The sequence below is a fragment of the Leptonychotes weddellii genome, chromosome 7, assembly GCF_054177405.1.
Source record: "Leptonychotes weddellii isolate Sample4059 chromosome 7, ASM5417740v2, whole genome shotgun sequence".
NCBI classification, from domain to species: domain Eukaryota; kingdom Metazoa; phylum Chordata; class Mammalia; order Carnivora; family Phocidae; genus Leptonychotes; species Leptonychotes weddellii.
In genome coordinates, this window is record NC_138375.1 from 14,187,059 (window position 1) to 14,214,438 (window position 27,380).

The following is a 27,380-nucleotide window of genomic DNA, read 5'->3' on the forward strand; positions in this document are numbered from 1 at the left end:
GTGAAATCCAGTTTCAGGTGGCATTCATCCTGTTACCATACAGCAAGTTAGCACAGGCCTTCTTGCTTGTTACTATAATATAGCAACACTAAAGTAAAAGATGAGATACCAAGGAATGCAAAAAAGAAAAAATCACAGAAAAATATTTATAGGGACCTGATCAAAGTAACCCTGAAGCCTGATTTACCTATGAACTTTACAGGTATGTGGGCCAATAAATTTCTTTTAAATTTAGAACAAATTGAATTATTTTTAGATATTTTGTACATATCTGTTCCATGGCAACAGGTAATTAATACACTAACATATACATTATAAACAAATATTTCATAAAAGTATTTTGTTTTATTACTTTTGATCCTTGGTTAAAGCAATACCAATTTCTTTGGGTGCTCTTCCCTTTGTCTGCTAGGAAAAAAGTGTCAAATAGGATCCTTTTGTATGTTAAGAGGAATTACTGATATGAACACACTTGTGAAAGGCAATTTATTATATCAAAATAAGCATGCTGACAATAGAAAAATAATGTGTAGAAGCTAGAGGGACTTAAAGCCACTCACTCTTCTTAGATGCCGCTGCTAACAAAAATTTATTTCAGGCAAAGAGGAATGAATTCATAAAATCTAAATTTAATTTCCATCACCTAAAGTTACAATTAGATTAAATTTGAAATTTGTGGGTCCTAATCTTTGAATATGTTTGCATGAGAATTGAGGAAAAAAAAAACAAAAGTCAACAAGTAAACAGCCGTAAACATTGGTTTCTAGACTGAGTTATGCATATAATTTGTTTAGAGAAGTGAAACAGAGAGCTGAAGAAACAGCTCTAATTGTAACAGTGCAAAAAACAAGTAGTGCTGTTCTTTAATTTGTGAACTCTGGTAAGACCCGAAACCTTTTAGACTTACTAGAAGTATGAATACAGTACCAGCTCCCTGACTTTGGCTCCTTTGGAAATACAACTGCCAGCCAAGCAATGAACAATGGGGGTCCCATTTCAGGGTATAGATCAGGATAAGCTCTCACATATGGTGCACAGAACAAGGAGAAATAGTTAGAGAAATAGATATTTTAGGCAAAATGGGAAATATATATAATTTAGTGATCATTGAACTGTGTAGTAAGTCATGAAGTTTTTGGGCAGTAAAGGTAGGTACAGAAATGAAGGACAAAAAGTATTCATGTATCTAACACAGTTTGATGTGTCAGGAAATGTTCTTAGTATTTGTGGATACTATGATAAAGATAAATTAGATCTGATTTTTAGATTTGGGATGTTCACAATCTAGTAGAGGGGAAAAATATTAAAATAAAATGTGATAAGTGCCATATTTAAATCTAATAAGAGATAAGTGCTCGATTCAGCCATGCATAAAGTTAGAATATAGAAGGAGAAGCTGTAAAATTTGCCTAAGAGGTTGAGGAAGATTTCACAGATGTTGTGACATATGAAATAGTTCTTAAAAGTAAATAGATGTTTGTAAAGCAGAACAGAACGAGCAGAGGGCATTGAGAGATGAAGGGATTATATAATTATTGAAAGAACATGGCCTGTTTGAGGATCTGTGACTAAAAGTATGATATACGTTTTTCTGAGAATTAAGCTGAGAACAGACAGGGCCAAATTTTATAAAGAAAAATTCAGGACGTATGTGTGTACTCATGCCTTTGGTATTAGTACTAAATGGAGCTATGACATAAATTAAGTTGTGATTGGAAGCAATGTTTCTTAATAATAATTTACTTTAGAATAGCCTAAGCCAGTGATTCGCAAACTTTAACATGCATAAAACCCTAGATACTGGACTACAACAAGTTTCTATTTCATGGTGTGTCCCGATATTTGGTCAGACGCTTTTCTGTTTGTTTCTATGAGGGTGTTTTTGAATTAAATTAACATTTAAATTGGTAAACTAAATGGGCATCTGGCTGGCTCAGTTGGTGGAGCATGTGACTTGATCTTGGGGTCATGAGTTCGAGCCCCATGTTGGGTGCAGAAATTATTTAAATAAGTAAATAAATCTTAAAAAAAAAAAAGATAGACTAAAACACATTGTTCTTCATGTGAGTGGGCCTTATCCAATCAGTTGAAGACCTGACTAGAAAAAAAAGGCTGACCTTCCCTTGAATAAGAGAAAATTCTTTTGCCTGATTGCCTTTAAACTAAGATAGTGGCTTTTTCTGGTTTTGGCTTTTGGACTTGACCTGGGACATTGGCTCTTCAGAGTTTTGACTTCCCAGCCTCAATAACTGCAGGAACAAATTTCTTAAAATAAATCTCTTTATTGATTCTGAATCCTTCTAGATTCAAATCCTATTGGTTCTGTTTCTCTGTAGAACCCTGACTAATACAGGTACAGTTGGAAACAGAATGCAGGCTAATCTTTACTCATCCTTCATCACAAGACTGAATCCATGCAGGGGCGCCTGGGTGGCTCAGTCGTTAAGCGTCTGCCTTCGCCTCGGGTCATGATCCCAGGGTCCTGGGATCGAGCCCTGCATCGGGCTCCCTGCTCAGCGGGAAGCCTGCTTCTCCCTCTCCCACTCTCCCTGCTTGTGTTCCCTCTCTCGCTGTGTTTCTCTCTCTGTCAAATAAATAAATAAAATCTTAAAAAAAAAAAAAGACTGAATCCATGCATTATCCTGTCTATTAAACCTTCACTGATCCTCTTAGGGAGGCTAAACTACCATGGTGTTATGTTTCTCTAGCCCCTAAAAACCTTATTGCCACAATAATTATCCATAGTGCAATCATCTATTTACCTTCTCTTCTGCATGAGCTTCTTGAATTGCTCCAAAGTGAAATAGGGTCCTCAGTATCCTTACTGCCTAACATACGATACTGCCAGGCAAGTATCATTTATTAATATATTTTGAGTGAATTAATCCATGTGTAGTTTAGGATAGAAATGATAAATTATACCATACCAAAGTATTAGAATGGTGGCTAAGAAAGTAGAAAATGCCAAGTGAAAAGAGAATGATTAATATAGTCAAATATCACAAAGAAATCACAGAGTGATCAGAAATGAAAAGTACTCATTGGTTTAGCTATTAGTAAATTATGATCATAACATCAATTTCTGAAAAGCAGTGTGGATAAAATTATACATTATCTTGACCTGAGGCATAAATAAGGAAATGGTAGCTATTTACTTGAGAAAACTATATTAATAACTATATATCGAGTGCCTAAAAGTCCCACTATTTTACTAGAGAGTCATATAAAAGGAAAAGTAAGTCATAGCATACAACCTTGAAAGAATATTTATTATCCAGTAAAAAGAATAAGCTTTCATTTTTCTCTCTTTCTTTTCTTTTCTTTCTTTCTTTTTTTTTTTTAGATATTTTAGGGTTATCATAGGCACAATTCTAAAGATGACAGAATAAGATTCCTGTTCCTTGTTCATTCAACCAAACATGAATCTAGGTACTGCTGTGAAAAGATTTTGTTGATGTAAAGTCCCAATTCAGTTCACCTTAAAATACAGAGATTATCTGTGTGGGCCTGACCCAATAAGGTGGATACCTTTATTTTTATTTTATTATTATTATTATTATTATTATATTTTTTTTTTAGAGAGAGAGAGAGCATGCATGTGTGGGTGCAGGGTGGGGAAGGGCAGAGGGAGAGGGAGAGAGAAAATACTAAGCAGACTCCATGCCCAGCATGGAGCCAGATGGAAGTGGGGCTTGATCCCTGAGATCATGACCTGAGTGAAATCAAGAGGTGATTACGTAACGAACTGAGCCACCCAGGCACCCCAAGTGGATACCTTTGAGAGCAGAGACTTCCCAGCTGGTAGCAGAAGAGAAAGTCAAAGAGATTCAAAGGAGCAAAAGGACTTGACACACTGTTGGTTGTTTGAAGAAGGAAAAAACCACATGAGGAGAAATGCAGGCAGCCTCTAGGAGAAGAAAGCTGCCCCAGCTGACAAGGGATGAAAATGGAGACATTGGGGCGCCTGGGTGGCTCAGTCATTAAGCGTCTGCCTTCGACTCAGGTCATGATCCCAGGGTCCTGGGATTGAGCCCCACATCGGGCTCCCTGCTCAGCGGGGAGTCTACTTCTCCCTCTTCCACTCCCCCTGCTTGTATTCCCTCTCTCGCTGTGTCTCTCTCTGTCAAATAAATAAATAAAATCTTAAAAAAAAAAAAAAAAGAAAATGGAGACATTACAACTACATCTTAAGGAAGTAGACCCAGGCAGTGAGAAGAATAAGCATTAAAGCAGATTCTTCCCCAGAGCCTCCAGATAAGAGCCTAGCCCAGCTGACACATGACTTCAGTCTTGCCAGACCTTAAGCAAGGAATCCAGTTGAACCTATCTGGACCTCTGACCCACAGAAATCATGTGGTTATTTGCTACTACAAACCAGAAATGTAATAGAAATTTCTAAGTAGCTAAATTATGGATTACATGGAGGGAAGGCATTGTTACCTGTAACAGAAATATTCCAGGTATTTATTTGGAAAGCACTCTTCCTCAACAACTGTGATATGTGATGAGAATACAACACTTCTACTTCTCTAATCGAAGGCAGCTTATTGAATTCATCTGATTCTTAGTGTCTTCATTAAAATCCTAGAAATAATCTTCTGCCACAGAATGCATTTTAAAGATAAATAACAAAATAAACCTCAATTAGTTAAAATATCTAACCCAAACTTGGATTCAATGAATATCAGCTTCCCTTAAAGGCCATATTAGGAAGAACACAGATCTAGGAGTCAGAATACTTAGATTCATATTTCGTATGAGTCCCAATTTCCTTATCTATAAAATGAAAATAATACCCATCCTTTCTATTCCAGAGATTTTTATTAGGATGACACATCTGTAAAAATACACTGTACAAAAGCAAGATAGCTATCAGTTATTCACCAGTAGCAGGGAAGGATATCATAGACCAGACACATATTTTCTGTCTTTACCATATGATGAGGCAGCTGAATAGTCACTTGGACTTAGAACCAAAGGATAAAAGAAAGCAGAATCAAACACCATGTAAATAAAAGCTGCACTGCATTTGGGCCCTACCTACATGTTCAGAGGCCCACACACTTTTTGTGACACCCCATATTCTCACATCAGTCCCTTAGCATGCGCCCCTATTCCCCTGGAGGAAGGGAATTTTTTTTTTTTCCTGTGCACAGAACTGGTTTGTTTTTATTTTTTTTTATTATTTTTTAAACAAATTTTATTTATTTATTTATTTATTTATTTATTTATTTATTTAAATAATAGCCAACTTTTATCACAGGCTTCTTATTTTCTCTTAAATCCTGCTTCATTGTTTCATCTGCCCAGAAGGGCACCTTTGTCTTACTTGCACAACACTCTAGGTAGGCCAAAAAAAAAAGTTCTTTAAAATATTAACTTCTAAATGTCATTCCATAGCACACCAAGTTCCTCAGAAACTTACATTAAGAACAGTTCTAAAAACCTGATTTCAATTCTGCAAAAGAATGCCAAGCGAATGAAGAAACAAGTCACAGACTGGGAGAAAATATCTGTAAAATATACATCTGATGGACTACTTTCTAAAACATACACAGAACTCTTATTACTGATGAGAAAACAAAACCTGATTAAAAATTGGGCCAAAGATCTTAACAGACACCTCATCAAAGTAGACAGACAGATAGCAAATAAATGTATGGAAAGATGTTCCATATATACGTCATCAGAGAAATGCAAAATAAAGCAACAATGAGATGCCACTCTATACCTTGGAGTCACCCAAATCTAACGGCAAATGCTGATGAGTATGTGGAACAACAGGAACTCTCATTCATTGCTGGGGAGAATTCAAAATGGCATAACCACTCTGGAAAAGTTTGTCAGTTTCTTACAAAGCTAAATATACCCTTAGTTTGACCCACTAATCGCACTCCTTGGAATCTACCAGAAGGAATTGAAAACTTCTGTGCATATAAAAACCTACACATGAATGTTTTTATTGTTGTAGTTGATTCATAATTGCCAAAACGTGGAACCAACCAAGATGTCCTTCAGTATGTGAATGGATACACAAACTGTGGTACATTCAGACAATGGAATGTTATTGAGTATTAAAAAGAAATGAACTATCAAGCCATAAAAAGACATGGAAGATCTTTACTTATTACTTATTACTCTTCCCTTATTACTAAGGGAAGAAGCCAATCTTAAAGGCTACATATTGTATATTTTTTTATTTATTTTTTATTTTTTTTAAGATTTTATTTATTTATTTGAGACAGAATAAGAGAGAGAGAGAGAGCACATGAGAGGGGGGAGGGTCAGAGGGAGAAGCAGACTCCCCGCCGAGCAGGGAGCCTGATGCGGGACTCGATCCCGGGACTCCAGGATCATGACCTGAGCCGAAGGCAGTCGCCTAACCGACTGAGCCACCCAGGCGCCCAAGGCTACATATTGTATAATTCAAACTATATGACATTCTGGAAAAGGAGGAACTATGGAGCCAGTAAAAAACAAAACAAAACAAACACACAAACAAAAAACACAGTGGTTACCGGAGATCAGGGTGAGTAGAGATGGATAGGCAGTACACATAGGCAGTGTAGATGGATAGGGTTATTAGTGCAAGGAAAACACTGTGTATGATACTATAATAATGAATACATACCACCATACTTTTATCTAAACCCACAGAATTCCAGGAATGAAACTTAAGCTAATCTATAGACTTTGTATGATGATGATGTGTCAAAGGTGTTACAAATATATCACTCTGTTGGAGGATGTTCATAATGGAGGGTGTTATGCATGTGTAGGTGTGGGGACTATTTGGAAAATCTCTGTAGCTACCTCTTAATTTTGCCATAGACCTAAAACTGCTCTACAAAAAATAGAGCCTTTAAAAAATCCATTTTATAAAAAACAGCAAGTACATTTCCAAAACAGGATATACTAGTAAATGCTTTTCTAATGTGGCTGAATTTGAGGTTAATGTTTACAAGCAACTGTATACAGAAGGGCTCCCAGTGATATTTAATAAGGCACTTATGCCAAGGAATCGGTGTATGAATGTGCACTTCCTAAAGAAGTCTCCAGTATGTCTATAAAACCTTAACTATTGCTCATTCTTTCTACATATCTATTTATAATTAGGATTGAATTATTTTTAGTAATGCTTATTGAGGTGTCCCTAAGGCTATTTTTTTTAAATTATCATCTATATAATTGAGTATAATGCGATCTACTATACCTTTTTACTTAGTAGGTATGCATTAACTAATTTCCCATATGAAGTACTAACAAATAGTAAAAAAAAGAAAAGAAAAGAAAAATAACTTATTAAGTATATATTTAAGATGTTACTTAAGTAAAAACGAGCATTCCCTTCAGTGATCATTGCAAATAATATAATTTTCATGGTATATATGAACTGATGTATATTCACAAATTAGTTTCTACTTGATGCAAATATTATTTGGACTAAGGTGATATTTAGAAGTAATCTAAAGTATGGTTTCTTATTGAAATACCTCTGGAGTGACATTTGAATTTATTTTAAAGTAAGTTCCTGTTTTTTCTAACAAATATAATTTTCTCCAGGGATTCTTCCCTTCCATCTTCTATATTTGGAGCCTGTTCCCCAAAAGTGCATAATCTTTTCTGAATCTTTTTCAATGCCCTTATCATTTTTCTTGGATATATTAACCCATTAATTCCTTTATTTTTTCAACTGATATTGAATGAGCTCTTATCATTTGACAGTCATTTAATTGTCATTAGGTGACAAAGAGCATGCAATTCTATTCCTAGTCTGGTTATTTTGAATATGAAAATTAACCAGAATGATCATAAATGAATCCACTCATGTATTCTTTATAACAATCATTTAAAAGTAATTAGTGAATGCTATTTTCAAAGAGAATATTATGTTGAAAAAATTATCTAAATGGAAACCACTTGAGCTAATTTTGCAGATGTAAAAACATAAAAATTCAGGCAGGATATAAAAGGCTGGAGTAGTCTAATCATTGATTGGTAACAGAGGACATTATGAAAGTGCATAAACCATAAGGAGCTATCACCCCATACCCACTAGAATGATTATAATCAAAAGATACATAACAATAAATACTGGTAATCATATAGAGAAATTGGAATCCTCACTGCTTTTAGGAATGTAAAATGTAGCTACTTTGGAAAACAGTCTGGCAGTTCATCAAATAATTAAATATAGAGTTTCTATGTAACTGAGCTATCTCACTTCAGGGTATATACCCAAAAGAAATAAAAAACATGTCTAGGAAAAACTTTCATATTAATGCTCACAGCAATATTTTTCATGGTAGGCAAGCAGTGGAAACCACCCACAGAGCGAGCCTCACAATTAGGAGGCAAACCAGATATTTTGACTCAGGGACGGGGATGAAGTGTTCTGTGATGTCAATTTTCCACCAGTATGCTGAGATTAAAGTAAAAAAAAAAAAAGTATGAGATTTATTCACTGCCTCTGACAATGAGTAACTGCATCTAATATGTTCTGTACACTCTGCTAGATGCTGGATGCCGGCGCCACAAATAAAAATGGTGAGAGCCCTGCTCCCGAGAAAATCTCGGTATAAATCTTCATGTAAAAGTGACATCTTTTTTTATGATACATAAAGTAGTTTACCATTTTCCGAAGCAGCAACTGTGATGTTGTACCATGAAGTTTCTTCTCTATCAAGGACCTTTGTAGTCCTAATGGTTCCCGTATTGGCATCAATGTTGAAACATCTGTCATCTTCAGCACTGTAGTCAATGAAGTACCTAGGGAAAAAAACAGATAGCTCTTCTTTTCACTTGATAATACAACGAAGAAAGTAAAACTAAGACAAGGGCAGTATTAAATCAGATATATTCAAATATTTAAATGTATATTTTTAGTTTCTATATTTGCCTCCTAAGATTTGCCTGGCAACTTTATATTTGCATAGAACTGACATCAATTATTTTTGTCTGTCAACCCTTAATTAATGTTTACTCTAATTACTAATTCAAATTAAAAAAAAAACACCTTTCTGAATTCCATTAATAGAACAGTAGATAGTAGGAACTTTGGGATTAATAAGGTAGAGACAAAAAAAAAAAAAAATTGCCCCTGGGAAGTCTATAGTACTTTGGAAAACAAAACAAAACAAAACATTAAATCTTTAATGAAACTTCTCATTGCTACATATACAAAATTTTTAGGATAGTAGGAGATGTCAGAGATTAGTTTATCCCGGAGTTTCATTTATAGCTGACATTTGAAGATAAATATAAAATAAAAATCAAAACATTTCAATTAATTATCATTGTATCTGCATCACCTAGCCCACTTGTTGAGTGAGAAAATGAGAAAACAATTAAATGAGAGGTAGGTTGCATTATTGGCCACAAATCATCTTCCATCTCCAATGCATAAGATGTTTCAGATTTTTCTCACATTAGATTTTGCCTCCAGCCTACTTTAGCAAATAGATGAACACCGGGTGTTTGTAGGTGTCCAATCACTAAATTGTACACCCAAAGCTAATATTACACTGTATGTTAACTAACTGGAATTTAAATAAAAACTAAAAAAAAAAAAAGAATGAGATGAAAAGTGATTGAAAGTAATCATCATCATCTTTGAAAGTGATGGTGTCCTGTTCCATATTTGGGCCAAGGTTTCATAAGACTTTGCCTATTCTTTCTTATGCCCTGCCACTGACACAAAAAGAATATTCTGGGGCTAGTCCACTAGTCCCAGAAGGAAGATGAGAGACACAAGGACAAAGTTGTTCCAGTTCAGGTACCCCATCCTAGAGGAGAGCTACCTAGTAAATGAGCAGATGCATTATTGAATGCACTGGAGTTAAGCAGAGCTGACAAATAGAAGCCAGCCTAGTTTAGCTGGTCTTAAACTAGTTCAGGCATACACATACACTATGGTTATAAATTACTCATTTCTTTTCTTTCTTTCTCTCTTTTTTAAAAGATTTTTATTTATTTATTTGTCAGAGAGAGAGAGAGAGAGAACACAAGCAGGGGGAGCAGCAGAAGGAGAGGGAGAAGCAGGCTCCTCACTGAGCAAGGAGCCCGATGTGGGACTCAATCCCAGGACCATGGGATCATGACCTGAGCCGAAGGCAGACGCTTAACAACTGAGCCAGCCAGGCATCCTTCTTTCTTTCTTTTTTAACTACTTGTTTCTCTGCCTCTAAGTTTTGGAGTTTTACATTATCCAGCAACAGTTTATTCACATAAATATGAATTAAAAATATAGTAAACAGTCATAATATTCTCTAGAAATGTTCCAAACTATTTCTAGAACTATTGAAGGAAGTGTTTCCTCCTTAAATCTCAAATACTTCTCCCTTCTTCCTTAACCTCAGCTTAAGTAACATTTCATCTAGACCTGCAGAACAAAAATGAACTGATTAGGCACAAAGTACTAGGGGAAGAATATTTGAAATCCAGGAAACCAAAATGACCCTAAGATCATGACCTGAGCCGAAACCAAGAGTTGGACACTTAACCGACTGGGCCACCCAGGTGCCCCCACCGTGGCTACTTTGATTCTTAGATTGCAGAAAGTTAAAAACAATTCAGAAAAGAAATGATGTCATCTTGAATAAAGGTGGAAAAAGTAAGAAAATGGACAGAACTGTATAAAATAATGCTATATATTGAATACAGCCTATAAAACTTTTTATTTGAGTGGCATTAGTAAAGGGGGAAATTACAAATGATTCAATTTAGTGTGTTTTGTGTGTTTGTGTGTGTATGTGTGTTTGAGCTACCATGTAATTGATAAACCTATTTACTGAGCTGAATAGAGGTAGGAGAAACAAACAAACAAACAAATACCCTTTGGAAGAAAAGAAAAAAACTGGGAAGTAATCAATGATTTTGACACATTAGGCCTTAGAAGCCAATTAGATAAACGTGTGGAATAAAAACTAGAGAACTGGATATGGGGGCAGAGTTTAAGTTCACTTTCTGAACAGGAAATACCCATTTGAGATATATCAGCCTAAATTTAAGGTTATGGGAAAGGCATGATTTCATCTGGGAGAGAACTATAGGACAAAAGTGAAATATTGAACACTCTAGCACCCAGACTTTTGAGCCTAAAACAGCCCAGCATATGTCCAAGAGTGGGTGCTAGCAAAAGGAGAGGAAGAGTCCAGGAGAGGAGGCAAAGTGGGAGTGGGTGGCACAGAAGCCAAGAAAGGAGAGTGTTTCAAGTGAACAATTATAGTGAATCCTACTAAGAGGCTGAGTGAGGTTAGTAAGGGTTATTGGATTTGGGAAGATGGACATCATTAGTTAACTTGAAAAGAATAGTTTCAATAAAATATAAACTGTTTTTTTGTTTTTATTTTTAACAGTGAATTCAAGAATATATTGAATGTGAATCTGTGAAGCCCGAGTCAGGAAATACAATACCATGCCTCTCCTAGGTGTAATGTATTAACAGAGTATGTAGAACACAGTGCAAAAGTGTGAAACCTTATAACAACCTGTGGATACACATGCACACACATGACAGAAGATATTAATAGCATCATGCAGATCAAAACTGTAGAGCATCCTAAGAAATCCCATTCAATGAAAGTAACACCTTACAGAGCTAGAATACAATCCTTGCGACTGTGTGATCAAAAGAAGAACTAGATCATTTTGCATAGATTGTTCTAATAATAACTGTATGTTAGTTGAAGAAAGCTGAAACTAAAGAAGGAATTTAAACAGGAAGAGGTACAGGTATAAAGCAAATCTGATTCAGAGAAAAGACAGGAGATCCAGACACTACAGAACAGTGGGAAAGAGCAATGTCATCGGGCTTTCCTGAAGCATTAGGTCCTCGTGCAGTGAAACTGATTTTGACTTGAGTTTATATCACAAAAAGATCCTTCTCATAATATTCTTTTTCCAGAGACCCTGATGTTGAGAATGAAGGCAGGATTGCCTTAAAGATGTGAGAAGTTTTGTCACACAAAAAGGATAACTTCCTTTAAAATGTATCAGTTGGAAAACTGGTTATCACATCATCTAAAGTTAGTTGTCATTAACCTGCCTTCAAGACACTTTCCATTTTTTTTTTTTAAGATTTTATTTATTTATTTGAGAGAGAGAGCACATGAGAGGGGGGAGGGTCAGAGGGAGAAGCAGACTCCCTGCCGAGCAGGGAGCCCAATGCGGGACTCGATCCCGGGACTCCAGGATCATGACCTGAGCCGAAAGCAGTCACCCAACTGACTGAGCCACCCAGGCGTCCGACACTTTCCATTTTTCAGTACCCTAAGAACCATGATTTCTGTATTGGAAAATTATATCTAAAGTTAAAACATACTCAATTCCAAAGTTTCCTGCATCAACTATCAGCAAAACTCAGATTACATTGTTATCAACCCACCCCTATGAAATATGGGATGACATGCCTCATCTTAGAAATCTGCTCGCTACAGAACTGTCAGTGTGGAAAAAAAAAATGGGGGGGGGCGCCAGGGTGGCTCAGTTGGTTGAGTGTCCAACTCTTGATTTAGGCTCAGGTTATGATCTCAGGGTTCTAAGATGGAGCACTCAGTGGAGAGTCTGCTTGTCCCTCTCCCTCTGCTCTCTCTCTCTCTCAAATAGATAAATAAAATCTTTTTTAAAAATTAGATTTCTTTTGTTTCTAAGCTAAATTAAGACTAAGACATGGATAGTGTTTGTATCAGGGCAATCTGCTCTCTTTTAGGCACTTCACACAGACTTTCTAATGTAAATGCTAGCAGCATTCTGAAAGCATACTTTCAGAATAAAAATGCTTTTATTTGAATTAAAAAATATGTTTAAATATTTTTTTAAATGGTAGGTATAATGCTAGGTATGTGTCTTCAGTTTCATGTTATTTACTTGTTAGCTTTCTCTGTGACCTAACTCTCCTGAGAAATCTACAATTTAAGGGCTAGATATTAGGGGATGCTTGGATGCAGAGTCTTGAACGTGGAGTTGCAATTGAATTTCAACTCAAGTAGAACTAAAGAGTTCTGCTTTACTCTAACCTTGGATTTCTGCCTAACCATACAAATAAAAACTGGAAAAAAAATGAAAATGTAAGAGAAAAGAAATGATTTAAAACTATTTTGGGGTTTTAAATGTAGAATCATTCACTGCTAATGATTTAAAATTAGGGAAATAGCACGGATCCATAAAAATGTTTATCAAACAAATAAAAAGTAGATGAAAATATTCTCAGTAGGTAACTTTTTAAAATATTTTCATAATAAAATCCATTTGCTTCCTTCCATAAACCTTCAAAAAGGTCAACACAACATCTTAATACTTTATGAACTCATATATGAATATTTAGATTTTTTTACAATGCTAATGTTAATTTGACATTTTCAGGGATATATAACAAGCATAAAATCAAGTAGCCATTTCTGTAGACGATATAAATTATAAATTGGGATTAATGATAAAACCTGAGAAAATAGTTCTGAGAAGTTTTTTTAAAAATATTATTGTCCATTGCTACAAAAAATGAACTAGCATAAACTGAGGCAAGAGTATATATAATTTGGCAAGATGTTATTCTCCAAATTCTACTTTCTCTCTTCATATAAGACTATCCAGGGATGATAGATAAGATTGAAAAGAAATACTCATACATGAATTATTTATGAAAGCTATCTAATAAGAAGTAAAGAAAGCTCACATTCATGGAGCACTCACAGTGTACCATAATATACTTTAAATGTTTTCTATATATTAGTTCATTATAAACTCAAAACAACTGCACAAGACAAGTACTATTAATAGCCCCTTTTTACAGAGGAGGAAAGTTAGGTATGGAGCGATGAAGAATTTTATTCAATATCACGAAGCTAGTTAGGGCAAGTGATTAAAATACAATTTAAGTCCATCAAGTAATATTTATAAGCTCCCTTATTTTATTTTATTTTTTTTATTTTTTTTAGGATCCTATCACTATTATTTTATTTTTTAATTTTATAGTGTTATGTTAGTCACCATACATCATTAGTTTTGATGTAGTGATCCACGATTCATTGTTTTCATACAACACCCAATGCTCCATGCAGTACATGTCCTCCTTAATACCCATCACCGGGCTAACCCATCCCATCCCCCCACCCGCCTCCCTGCTAAAACCCTCAGTTTATTTCTCAGAGTCCATAGTCTCTCATGGTTTGTCTCCCCCTCTGATTTCCCCCCCTTCATTTTCCCCTTCCTTCTCCTAATGTCCTCCATGCTATTCCTTATGTTCCACAAATAAGTGAAACCATATGATAATTGACTTTATCTGCTTGACTTATTTCACTTAGCATAATCTCCTCCAGTCCCATCCATGTTGATGTAAAAGTTGGGTATTCATCCTTTCTGATGGCTGAGTAATACTTCATTGTATATATGGACCACATCTTCTTTATCCATTCATCTGTTGAAGGGCATCTCAGTTCTTTCCACAGTTTGGCTATTGCAGACATTGCTGCTATGAACATTGGGGTGCATATGGCCCTACTTTTCACTACATGTGTGTCTTTGGGTTATAGGGTAGCTCTATTTTTAATTATTTTGAGGAAACTCCACACTGTTTTACAAAGTGGCTGTACCAGCATGCATTCCCACCAACAGTGTAAGAGGATTTCCCTTTCTCCACAACCTCTCCAACATTTGTTGTTTCTTGCCTTGTCAATTTTTGCCATTCTAACTGGTGTAAGGTGGTATCTCTGTGTGGTTCTGATTTGAATTTCCCTGATGGCTAATGATGATGAACATTTGTTCATGTGTCTGTTAGCCATTTGTATGTCTTCTTTTGAGAAGTGTCTGTTCATGTCTTCTGCCCATTTTTTGACTTGATTATTTGGTTTTTTTGGGTGTTGAATTTGAGTTCTTTATAGATCTTGGAAGTATTTAAGGCTTTATCTATTCATTCAAAAGTATTTATTTGAAGGAGCACAAGTAAAGAATGCGGGATATTTAAAAGAGGAAATAATAAGACCTGGGAATTAAACATGATTTAGTTAGGGAAACAGAAAAGGGAAGAATTTGCAAACTAACATGATCAATACTCAGAGTTTAAAATCAGAGACAAAGGACACTTGGGTGGTTCATTCGGTTAAGCATCTGCCTTCGGCTCAGGTCATGATCCTAGGGTCTTCGGATCAAGTTCCCTTGGGCTCAGGTCATGATCCCAGGGTCCTGGGATTGAGTTCTGCAACATTGTCCCTGCTCTGCGGAGAGTCGGCTTCTCCCTCCGCCCCTCATCCCACTCATTCTCTCAATCTCTCTCTCTTGCAATAAATAAAATCTTTTAAAACAAAACAAAACAAAAATCAGAGACAAGAGTAAAATTCTAAACAAAACAAGGCTTCAGAAGTGGTTTTTGCAGCGATGACTAGAGAGGCATCTTCAAAGGCTAAATACACAGAAAGGCTCTTGAAGATACATAGAAAAGAAAGAAGAATGTGTAGGGGACTTTATCAAGAACAAAATTTCCAATTTTCAGATACTTTAGAGACAATAACCTCTTGAGGCCGCTGAAAAATATCTATATTCTTTTTCTCTGTCTACAAGATGTAGATCCTGGCCTTGATTTATTCAAAACACAAAGATGAACTCTATGGAAATTTGCCTCTAAAATAGATCCAGCATATGTGTGAAAATGGTGTTAAGCACTAAAGAAATTTACACACGTTTGGAAACCAAGTAAATGTGATGCTCATAAATCTAAACCACTTCTTAGCTCTGTGACTTAATCAATATATCACCTCTCTGAATTTTCTTTGTAAGCAAAATGCAGATATGACCTACATCCTAATTTTATTGTGAGGATTAAGTGAGGTAATATTTGAAAGCATTTTATTTGTTTCAATGTCTTTTAGGATGGTTTTATGTCTTGGAAACCTTGAGTCTATTTTGATTAGAAAGTTCACAAATAGTAAGTGCTGTTTTTTGTTTGTTAGTTCTTTTCTGTTTTGTTTTTCTGGCAAAGTGTTGTAAGCACAATGGGATCTGAATAAGGATTATTATTGAAGGAACAAGAGTTTCCATGTAAATAGCATGAACTACTGTTTGTTTCTAAAAAATCTATCAGAGAATGAAATTATCTGTAATTCCTTATTTGGTGCATATGAGTCATTTTCATTTGGAAACTATATGAGAATAAAGCTCTTTGGCTTTCACTCATTATATTATAGGTGTATGACTTTGGCTCATAAGTGAATCAATAAACTAATCAATTATTCAACAAATATAAAGAACATGTTGATACCTAGTATGAAATTAATTAAGGCATTTCATAGTAGCTTTTACTTCTTTTATACCCATTTTGGTAGAAACAATCAAGCCAATAAGTCATCATATTTCACTTAATTAGAGCAGTATATTTTCATATAGAGACAGTTTTTTTATGCGTTTCTAATATCTTTCATACATACTCCTAATATTATATTTGAAATTTGTTAGGTTAATTTAGGAAACTTTTTTTTTTTTAAAGAGTGAGTGCTTAGCTTACTTTCGTCTGTCATCAAGAGATACCTAAATATTGAAAAAGGACAGATTCATTTATACTTCCCACAGTATTTCACTGAACTCATTGTTCTAGATATAATTTTAAGACATAATACAGTGACACTCCATAGTATATCTAGTTAATTCCTGGGACCAATCTACAGGCATATTTGGTCAAAGGGTAAGCATGACAGAAGAAATGTTGAGGCAGATACAAGGCTACTCTAATATGATGATTATGACACATCATTAGATCTCTACCACCACTATGTGTTCACTGTATTCTGCATGAATCATCATTGCAATCATGAATCATCAAGGTAACATCTATATTAAATGTTATTTGGGAAATTATATGATCAATGATCAATAAGATGCTGTGTGTGAGGAACTGGTAGTCTCTTGGCTGTCGAGTAGAGTAAGTGAAATTAAGTTTGTGCGAGCTCATATTTGCCTGGTAGTCCTTAAGATCCCTCTAACTGGACCAGTTCCCTATGCAAACCTTACTTAATTTCACACTGACACATACATGGGCCCATGTAGCATAGGAAAACGTCTTGCAATGTGGCCATCATAAGTTATAATCCTGGGTTATAATTTTTATTCCTACAGTTACTCTCTTTTCTGTCATCCAACATATGCATCATCTCTTATTTCTAGTAAATATGTATTAATGCAATAAGTAAAGAGAAAATGCATTACCCTGAAATATGATGAAAATTCATTATTCAAATTAGAATTTATGGATCAACAAATATGCAGACAAATTATTGGCCAGAGCAAACAGTCAATCTCAATAATGATTCCCTTCATTCAAGTATTTTCCTTAACAGAAGCAACTTTAAACAAATTACCAGTTCATCATTTGGCACTCAATTTCCCTTTGATTATGTAGATAGAAACTCAAGATAATTATTAGTCATGTGAAAGTACACTGGAACGTTATTTTTCATTTTGATAATAAAATTTCAGTCCTCAGAGGCACCTATTATTTTCATTATACTCTGTCCATTTTACTGTAAGAAATTAATTTAAAACTTATGTAATGGAAATCTATTTTTACAGTGATTTACCTAGAGAAACATCAGTTGGCTTAAAGTATAGGAGACCTCTTTCAGTTGTCACAATTTAGATGCTTGTAGATATAGAATGTGAGTGGCAAAGAAAATTTATTTGAGATTTTGCCTCCCAAACAACAGCTTTTATAAGTTTTACCGACTATGATCAATAGATGGGATAAAGTTTAATCAATATGCACCCTGTGGGATATTACAACAACTTGGCCTCATCTTTAACAAAAAGTCACACACTTGCAGTATAGCTTAGATTCATTAAATGATTTAAGGTTCCCTTAGCTTACTTTGGGGATGCAATTTACTCCATAATCCATGTATCCAGAAAATAATCTTTCTGGAAAAAAAAAACAAACAGAAAAACACAAGGACCATTTACCACCTGATAGTGTGTATTGTGCTTAATAAAACAGGCAGCACATATAGGACACAGATATTTTAGAAGCTTTTTAACTTCCTGAACCAAGACCCTGATCCAAGGAAACAAAAAATATCTAAGAAGAAAAAAATCTCTGCCCAAAAATTGTTTCCTCAGTTATTCATGCCTGTAAGTAACTAAGATATCAGAAATTCTAATACTCCTGAGTTCTAGAATGCTATGGAACCATGTTTAGCAATTATCATTTATTTGAAAAAATTACATGCAAGCTATTTGGGTGTTTAGTCTCCGGTCAGTAGACTAGAAAAGCATTACTAAGCCAGGGCTTATGTATTCATTCCAAGGCTCAATGAGTTATGCTTGCCACCCAGAAAATAAGTTCTTCTTCTGGGGTCCGGACTGCGATTTGGGGTGGGTACCACCACACGCTAGGCTGTCAGATAAATTTGAACCCCCAAATGGAAAAAAAATCTGCAGGAGTTTTTGTGTCTTTATTGAAGCCTGGTAAAAATGACCACATTCTTATCCAGTCTCTATGATTAGTTAGCTGTGTGAGTCACTCAGCCTTCTTGGTCAAAGATATCTGTATCTTTATAAGAACAGGGCTGTCTCGGGGGCACCTGGGTGGCTCAGTGGGTAAAGTGTCTGCCTTTGGCTCAGGTCATGATCCCAGGGTCCTGGAATCAAGTCCCACGTCAGGCTCCCTGCTGAGCCTTCTCCCTCTGCCCCTCCCCCCTGCTCATGCTCTCACTGGTGCTCTCTCTCTCAAATGAATAAATTAAAAATCTTAAAAAAAAAAAAAAAGAACAGGGTTATTTCCATCATCTTTAAGTCCCTTTACATTCTCAAATGTCATATTCACATGACATTTTATAGTCAAGTTATTAGTCAGTGTAAATGTGCTAACCATATATAATATGATACAAAACACAAGCCAGAGACAAAGACTTCTGGCTTTAAATGGGAGCCTCCTTTCTCTATCTCTGCCCCGTTTGCATTAAATTCTCTGAGTTCTAATTTTTTTTTCTTTTAAAGATTTTATTTATTTATTTGTCAGAGAGAGAGAGAGGGCATAAGCAGTGGGAGTACCAGGCAGAGGGAGAATCAGGCTCCCTGCCAAGCAAGGAGCCCAATGCGGGACTTCATCCCAGGATCCTGGGATCATGACCTGAGCCAAAGGCAGATGCTTAACCACTGAGCCACCTGGGAGTCCCAAGTTGTCCCCTTTGTATCAGAAGACCATGATAGTTTTGATGAGGGTGGATTAAGTCTTCCTATTATGGAACGAATTAAGGTATTCGTGACTTAAATGAACTAAACTTTTACAAATAAATCTTGTCTATAGAATAAAAGCTCATTTTGTATCAGATGATCTTTTACATGAATATATTTTGATAATTTTTCATCTTCTTTTCAAGAATATGAATCCTGCATGCAAACCTTCTTAAATATTTGTTTTTACTCTACTTTTCAATTTTGCAACATGACCTTGTCATTATTTTGAAATATTTCTAATTTTTTGCTGTTATGGCATTCAAAATTAATGCAATATTCTAACTCCCATCTCATCATGAACTATGTGAAAATTCAGAAATGCATAGGAAAACAAATACAACAATAAGTATGTGGTGAATATACTGTAAGCGTTTGTTCACTGAAAGTACAGCTAAACTCAAAACAGACTGAACAAACACTTCTAATTCTCTGCAACTAGTCTTTTTTTTTTAAGATATTTTAGAAAGATTTTTTTTTATTTTGGCAAATATTTCTAAATCTGATCACAATTTTATTTCTTTTTTTTTTAAAGATTTTATTTATTTATTTGAGAGAGAGAATGAGATAGAGAGAGCATGAGAGGGGGGAGGGTCAGTGAGAGAAGCAGACTCCCTGCTGAGCAGGGAGCCCGATGCGGGACTCGATCCCGGGACTCCAGGATCATGACCTGAGCCGAAGGCAGTCGCTTAACCAACTGAGCCACCCAGGCGCCCACAATTTTATTTCTTATGTTAGCATGTAAATAGGCTATTGTCCCTAAATAGTGTCATGATGAGCATTTGACATGATTATGCAAAATATTTAATATTTCCTCTGACTGCTTTAAGGTTATCATACGAAGAAAAAAATAAAAATCTTAACAATGAGTAAATGTACAGATAAAATCAGATTATGAACCAGAGTGGAAAAGAAGTAAAGATGTGAGTGAAATTCTTAGTCATATAAATTTATAGTAAAGCTTTTCATCATATGAGAAATATTGAGGACTTCAATAATTTTTTGTTGAACTAAATCAAGTCTAATGTCTTAGACTTTATAATATGAAGAAACTCTAAAATTAAGAACAGTTTTGCTCTTGAGATGCTAGAGGTAAAATAAGACTTGACTGTCTTCAGATCCCTTTTCCCATGTGTGAAACATATCTACGTGAATACGAGATCCCACGTACTGGCATTTAATTAATGGCTTTCTAAACATGCAAAATATTCATCTGCTTCCTATTTTATGATATGTGACTTCTGTAAGTGCAGTTTTTATTGTTTTTGTTAGTTGAGATATATAAGATGTAGCAGAATATTGCTAAAAACAGGGTTTGGGGGGAAAAGTAAAACCGGATCCAAATTCCTAGTCTGCCACTTTATCACTATGGATAATGGGTCCAATTACTTAACTTTCTGAGCCCTCAATTCTTCATCTGTAGAATGGGATGAATAATACAGACACTTTAGGGTTCCTACAGGGGTTTTTGGCATGCTATATAAAGCCCCTGGCCCACAGATAGCAAGCAATGAACAATCTCTATTTTTAACAGTCACTTTCTAGAAAGCTCTCTAGCTTCTCATGTCCAGTATAGAATTGCTCATCTCTCAGTAGCTACACAGGGAATTCCTGAATTCCATTTGTAATATACCAGCAAGTGAGTACAGTCTGTTTAAATCAAGGGTTTCTTCACTGCTAGTAAAAAGCCTGATTCTGATTTCATTTTCAAAATACAAGGTGATGATTAGATTGCTGCAAATTGCACAGTCTTGTTTTAAGAGAGACAAAAGCTAGACCTGGTATGCTCTTAGAAATCTGAAGAATCTTACTAATAGTTTGGAAAATTGGAACACAAAGACTGAAGTCAGGAAGTTTGCACAAATGCCTATAAGACTCAAACTCCCTTTCATTATCAATTTTGCAAACTTGGAGTTAATTGCATTTCAGGGCACATTGCAAGGTACATCTTTTCAAAGTACGTTTCCTTAATTAGTACAAACATTTGGTCCCTGAGAGAGGTGGAAGTATAGCTTGCTTTTCTGTTTGTTAATGTTTTCTGTTTTTTATTCACTGTTTACACCCAGAGGCCCGTGTGAATGACACATTTTTATTAAAATCAAGAATAAATATTATGTTAATTATGCCCCCAAACAGCAGCTATAGAGTCTAGTTATTTTAAGGCAGCATTGGAAGGATTCATTTTAGTTTTCTAACCAAAACAAAATAAAAAGGATAATGTGTATTCTAATGGATTAGTATGTCTCAATATTAGTGTTTAGAGACAATATACCAATCGTCTTTGTATCCCAGAAACTGGGAGAACATATGTAACATAGCAGGTGTTCAATTAAAAGCTTCTAATAATATGGAGCCATTACTGAGGTAATCAATAATATCATGGGACAATTAATTACATATAAATAACATTTTATTAAATGAACTGTAGATGTTGAAACATCCACATAGCTATGCATGTATGTGAAATATACATACTGGTATGTAATCCTCAAAAATGTATTTTCAGGGGCGCCTGGGTGGCTCAGTCAGTTAAGCATCTGCCTTCGGCTCAGGTCATGATCCCGGAGTCTTGGGATCGAGCCCCGCATCGGGCTCCCTGCTCACTGGGGAGTCTGCTTCTCCCTCTACCCCACACCCCACTCGTGCTCTCTCTCTCACTTGCTTTCTCTCTCTCAAATAAATAAAATCTTTAAAAAAATGTATTTTCAGAATTTCTTTCCATGAGAATAATTACTCCTTCCATTTTACCAATGGACAGCCCAGTTTGGTTTGCTCTATGTCAGGGTTTCACATTTTCAGCATTATCGATATTTTGGACTAGCTACTTCTCTGTTGTGGGGACTCTTTTGTGAATTGTAGGATGTTCTAGCACCATCCCTGGCCTCTACCCACAGATGATAGTATTCCTCCCTCAGTTGTGACAACCAAACATGTCTTAAGATATTGCCAAATATCCTCTGGTGTGTGTGTGGTATTGTCCTTGGGTAAGAACTACTGTTCTTTGTGGAAGGAGTGTTTTTTGTGTATGTTGGGATATATAGACCAACACTGAAAGAAGTTTGTGTCTGACCTCAATTTTTCCTCCCTTTGGTCTACCATTTTGGAAAATATATTCTACCCCTCATAGCGTTTTTAAAATTTGTTATGTTGTAAAAATGTATTACAGAATACATCATTAATATCAAACTTGAGTTTTCAAAAGAAACTCTTACCATTATTTATCAAATCTTTTCACATCAAACTAAGAGCATGAAATATTTTTCTCAAAGTGTATTGTCTTTTTTTGATAAATGATGGCCACATTTATAAGTATCTTTTAGAATGCTCTAGTTTTTAATGTTGTTAGAAGAATTTTTACTTATTATTATGTGACAAAAATATTGTTGAAATATGGCATTCCATGGAATAATGAAGCATAGTGGGCTTCTCCCTCATTTGACAACTAAACACATTGACTTAAATATCCATCCCTTTGATCAGAGATCAATTTCTAAAATTGGGTTTATGCATATTATTTTGTATAGTTTGCCTATCCTGAAACTTCAAACAATGCTTAACTCTTGCTGTAAGTGTGACAGAGGGGTTATCAATTGACAAGGTGTTGTTTTTGTACTCACAGATGGAATAGGATTGTTGAATATATACATTAGTGCACAGAAAATTGTTTCTGTCCATGCATGAGTGCTGTGGGCATTTCTTTTTTAACTGAAATAATAATGCTTATATAAAAGAAAATTGAAACCCTTTATAAACATAACATAGATATCAAGGAGAATATTTACCATAATAGCTTTTGTTAAAAAGGATAATAAATGAAGAATCTGAGAATAAGGACTTGATAGGATCAAGCCGACAAATTTGTTAAAGATTTCAAACTTTCTAGGGCCTTAGGATTATCCAAGGTATAAATACAAGGTAACTAAAAAGCCTTGTACCAGTATACAACCCTTTGATTTTTATCATAATTGAGACCAAAAAAAAAAAAAAAGAAAAGAAAAACAAAAAGGAAACACCTTTCTGATCATGCAAGAAAAGCTTTCATTATCCCTACTGCATGACATACCACAATAAAAAAATATTATTTAGTGATAACTTACTGATTGTGCTTGGTATTTTATATCAATTTAACTTAATTCTATCGACATATTTATACAACATCATTATTCCTTGCTCATATATTTGAGATTCAGCAAGGTTGATTGACTAGAAGATGATACAGCTAGTAAGTCAGACACCAGAATTCCCACCCTGGTCTTTCCATCTTCAGGAAGTAAGTACTTCTCTAAATAGCACTCTCTGCTGCCTTGGAATTTAGAAGTTAGAAGTTATAGAGTGACTACTAGATGCAAGCAACTCTGTTTAGCATTTCATGCACATTGCTTCATGCATTCTCACAATAACTCTGAGAGACAGATGTTAATTTTCTCTTTTTACAGATAAGAGTAGATGATTTCCTAAATGCACACAACTACTGTGACAGAACCAGGAGGCAGAGATGAGTATAATCCCCAAATCCTTAATTTGTACTATAGCTATACTTCCTATCACTAAGAACTCAAAATTCTCTAGTTAAATATTTCTACATAACTTTTCCATTCAATTATGCTCACATCTATTAAGTCAAATGAAGAAATATAATCTATGTGGTCAACAATATACAATTGATCCTTGAAAAACACAGGATTTAGAAGTGTTGACCTCCTTCACCCACACACCGTAGAAAACACGTATAACTTTTGACCCCCAAAAAACTTAAATACTAAGCCTACTGTTGACTGGAAGCCTTACCAATAATGTAAATAGTCGATTAACCCATATTTCATATGTTACATGTATTAGATATTATATTCTTACAATAAAGTATGCTAGGGAAAAGAAATCATTATTAAGAAAGTCATAAGGAAGAGAAAATACATTTGCAGCACTATTATAAAAAAAGCCATGTATTATAAGCAAAAATCCATGTATTATAAGCAGACCTGTGCAGTTCAAGGCCATGCTATTGACAGTCAACTGCATTCAAGGAGATAGTTACATGTATTCTAAATTTGACAGAAACCCATCGCTACATTACTCAGTCAAGGAATCAATTTTCTAATTTAATTACCTTAATAGAAAATAACTTGGAAATAAAATATTTCACATTTTATTATTCATTTTAAATTATTGTGAGAGGCAATAAAAATTTTTAAATGTCTACAAAATTAAGGCATACCGTACCTTACTAAGCTATTAGCACTGTCAGGATCTTGTGCCAAAACTGTGCCAACAACAGTCCCGATTTTGGCATTTTCATAGACTTCCATGACATAGGAAGGCATGGAAAAGAGTGGTGGTTCATCCACATCTCCAACAATGATCTTCAGCATGGTAGCATCTTTAAAAGGACCCAAGTGAGAAAAGCGGAAATCAAGATGTGTATTTGCTCCTTCTATGGTGAGAGTATATGACTTCTTTTTCTCATAGTTCAGTGGCTGTTGGGAAAAAATACATAAGATTTCCAATATTATAACTATCATTGCATTTCAAACAAACATTTTTTTTCGCATTTTTGAAAACAAACAGATGTGGATAGATTTAATTCAGTCTATTTTCATTTATCAACAGACTATGAAGTTTGTCTTCATAATAACATCTAAAGCAAAAATCATGAAAACTCAAGTCTGAATCAACTGTAATTTTTCAAGCTATAAATATGATGATAACTAGGAACAAAAAAAATATTTCCTACAGACAAACAAATACTGTCTTTTGGAGATTCTCATTCTTAGTTTCTAGTAACTTCTATCTTCTCTTCAGTTTGCATTAGCACTCTTAAAAATATTTGCTACTGGGGTGCCCAGGTGGCTTAATAAACGTCTGCCTTCAGCCCGGGTCATGATCCCAGGGTCCGGGGATCAAGCCCCGCATCGGGCTCCCTGTTCTGTGGGAAGCCTGTTTCTCCCTCTCCCACTCCCCCTACCTGTGTTCCTTCTCTCATTGTGTCTCCCTCTGTCGAATAAATAAATAAAATCTTTAAAAAATATATTTGCTACTAATTTTTTAACTTTAAAAAATAGATTTTTGTTTTGCATTTAAACAATTTATGTTCTATCATTGATTTTTTTTTTTTAATCTATCCTCATCTTACTTTCGCCTTGCTGGTTTTAAACTTGGTATTTTATTCTACAATCTGATAAACTTTTAAGTTTTCAATTCAACAACATTTCCTTAGAATCTTAGTAAACTATACAGACTTTTGAATCTTATGTTTATTGTTTTAATTATATTTATTTTGTTTTGCTGGTAATACCATTTCATGGTTTTTTTTAAAGATTTTATTTGTTACATGTTTTGTTTCCATATTCTTTAATATAAAGTTTTGATCTATTTTATTTTTTAAATTATAATCTTTTTTTTGTTTATACCATTTGTTTTTTAGCTTTGAGTCCATATCAATAGTTTCTCATAAGCTTTTTAGTTTTTTGTCTTAATTTTTAAAATCATCGAGCCAATATATATATTTTTCCTATTAATAATATAGGTCAGCAGTCATGGATTTGACTTACAATAATGAATAAAGTCATCCAAGTGTTTTGCTCCAAGGAACATATGGTCTAATATAGGATATAAAATAGTAAATGGACATTTATATCACTGTACTTAATGCCATAAGACATACTAGATATTATGAAAATAATAAGTATACAAAATCAGAAATAGGAGTACCTGTAAGCAGGTAGGTATTGTTTCTAAGAAAAAGTACTTTTTCATATAACTGAATGTAATGTGTTAGACATGATGCATATAATAGACTCTATGACCTAAAATGAGCTCAGATTTAGGATTAACAATGTCAAAAGTTTTCATAGTGATATTAGTGCAAAAGATCCAGACATCGGCCTTTTCAGAGCCAGGTAAAGTATCCATTGATGCTGGTCTTCCTAATCAATATCTATGAGAAGAAACAGAATATTTTTTCATCCCTATATCTGCCACTAATTTTAGTGCTAGCATGGGGCACTAAATCTAACTAGCATGCTCCAGTCTTGCAGCTTTCTTTCTTGAAAGATCAGAGAATGATTATTTCCTATGGAGGAACTCAGATAGTTTCCTTTACCCTAACAGCGAAGGAGAAACTGATTAGAATGAGTGTCCTTAAAGGGATTTTATAAACAGAACATCAAGCCTACTAATGATTATTTCCCTTATCTCTTCTGAATTGTCTTGGAAAACTGGCCTTCCTGGAGACTGAAGATAGCATAGAAGGTAAAACAATTTAATTTCCAAATGAGATATTAAGAACCTAGAACCTATCATACATCTCAGGGACATGGATGAGAGTGGGCCATTGAAATATTTTACAAGTTTTTATGAGACAAAGTAAAAATGTAAAAACATTTAAGGACTCAAATTCTTTTTTTTTTTTTTTTTTTTTTAAAGATTTTATTTATTTATTTGTGAGAGAGATAATGAGAGACAGAGAGCACAAGAGGGAGGAGGGTCAGAGGGAGAAGCAGACTCCCCGCCGAGCAGGGAGCCCGATGTGGGACTTGATCCCGGGACTCCAGGATCATGACCTGAGCCGAAGGCAGTCGCTTAACCAACTGAGCCACCCAGGTGCCCCAAGGACTCAAATTCTTAAAAGTAGACCACAGATATCATATATAAATATATATATGCATATATACATATATATTTATATATGATAAAATACTATATATTTTAGGTTTATATATTTTAAAGAAGGGTTAATTGGTTCTGAAGTTTATGACTCCATCAATTGGGAATGATTTCCTTCTGAGGGAATTTAAAATAGAGATCAATAGTCCTTTTCCTTCCTTGACTTCTCTCCTTAACATTAGTAAATGAGAATCTGTCTTTGACTAATTCAGCAAATCTCATCCAAATTTAAATAGCCTGATCTAGAAACAGTATCCACTTGCTGCCTATCAGGCATTGGGTAGCTGGATATGATCCTTGTTAGGTGCAGAGGAGTGTGGGCTGCCAGAATCCAGGTAGTTTGTTCTTGGAAAGCAACACCCTTGGCAGGTTTACCATATGTTTAGATCAACGTAATTTCTTAAAGTCAACCTGCTGCATCTGGTAAACTTTATAATGATTAAGGTTCTTCTCTTTGAACTTACGTGTTTGAGACCTTAAAAATAAAAAACTACCCAAAAAACAAA

The 27,380-nt window shown here is 34.9% G+C and overlaps 1 protein-coding gene across 2 annotated transcripts in view; it reads right to left on the minus strand.

The window, feature by feature from the left end:
- The window catches only part of CDH18 (cadherin 18), a 403,581-nt gene that overhangs the window by 37,936 nt on the left and 338,265 nt on the right, over positions 1-27,380 (minus strand). For both annotated transcript variants that reach the window (XM_006726862.3, XM_031018262.2), the window contains exons 7-8: positions 24,433-24,686; positions 8,633-8,769 (exon numbers count right to left, since the gene is read on the minus strand). In XM_006726862.3, coding sequence (XP_006726925.1) covers positions 8,633-8,769; positions 24,433-24,686 — 391 coding nt within the window. The remainder of the gene's footprint in view (positions 1-8,632; positions 8,770-24,432; positions 24,687-27,380) is intronic.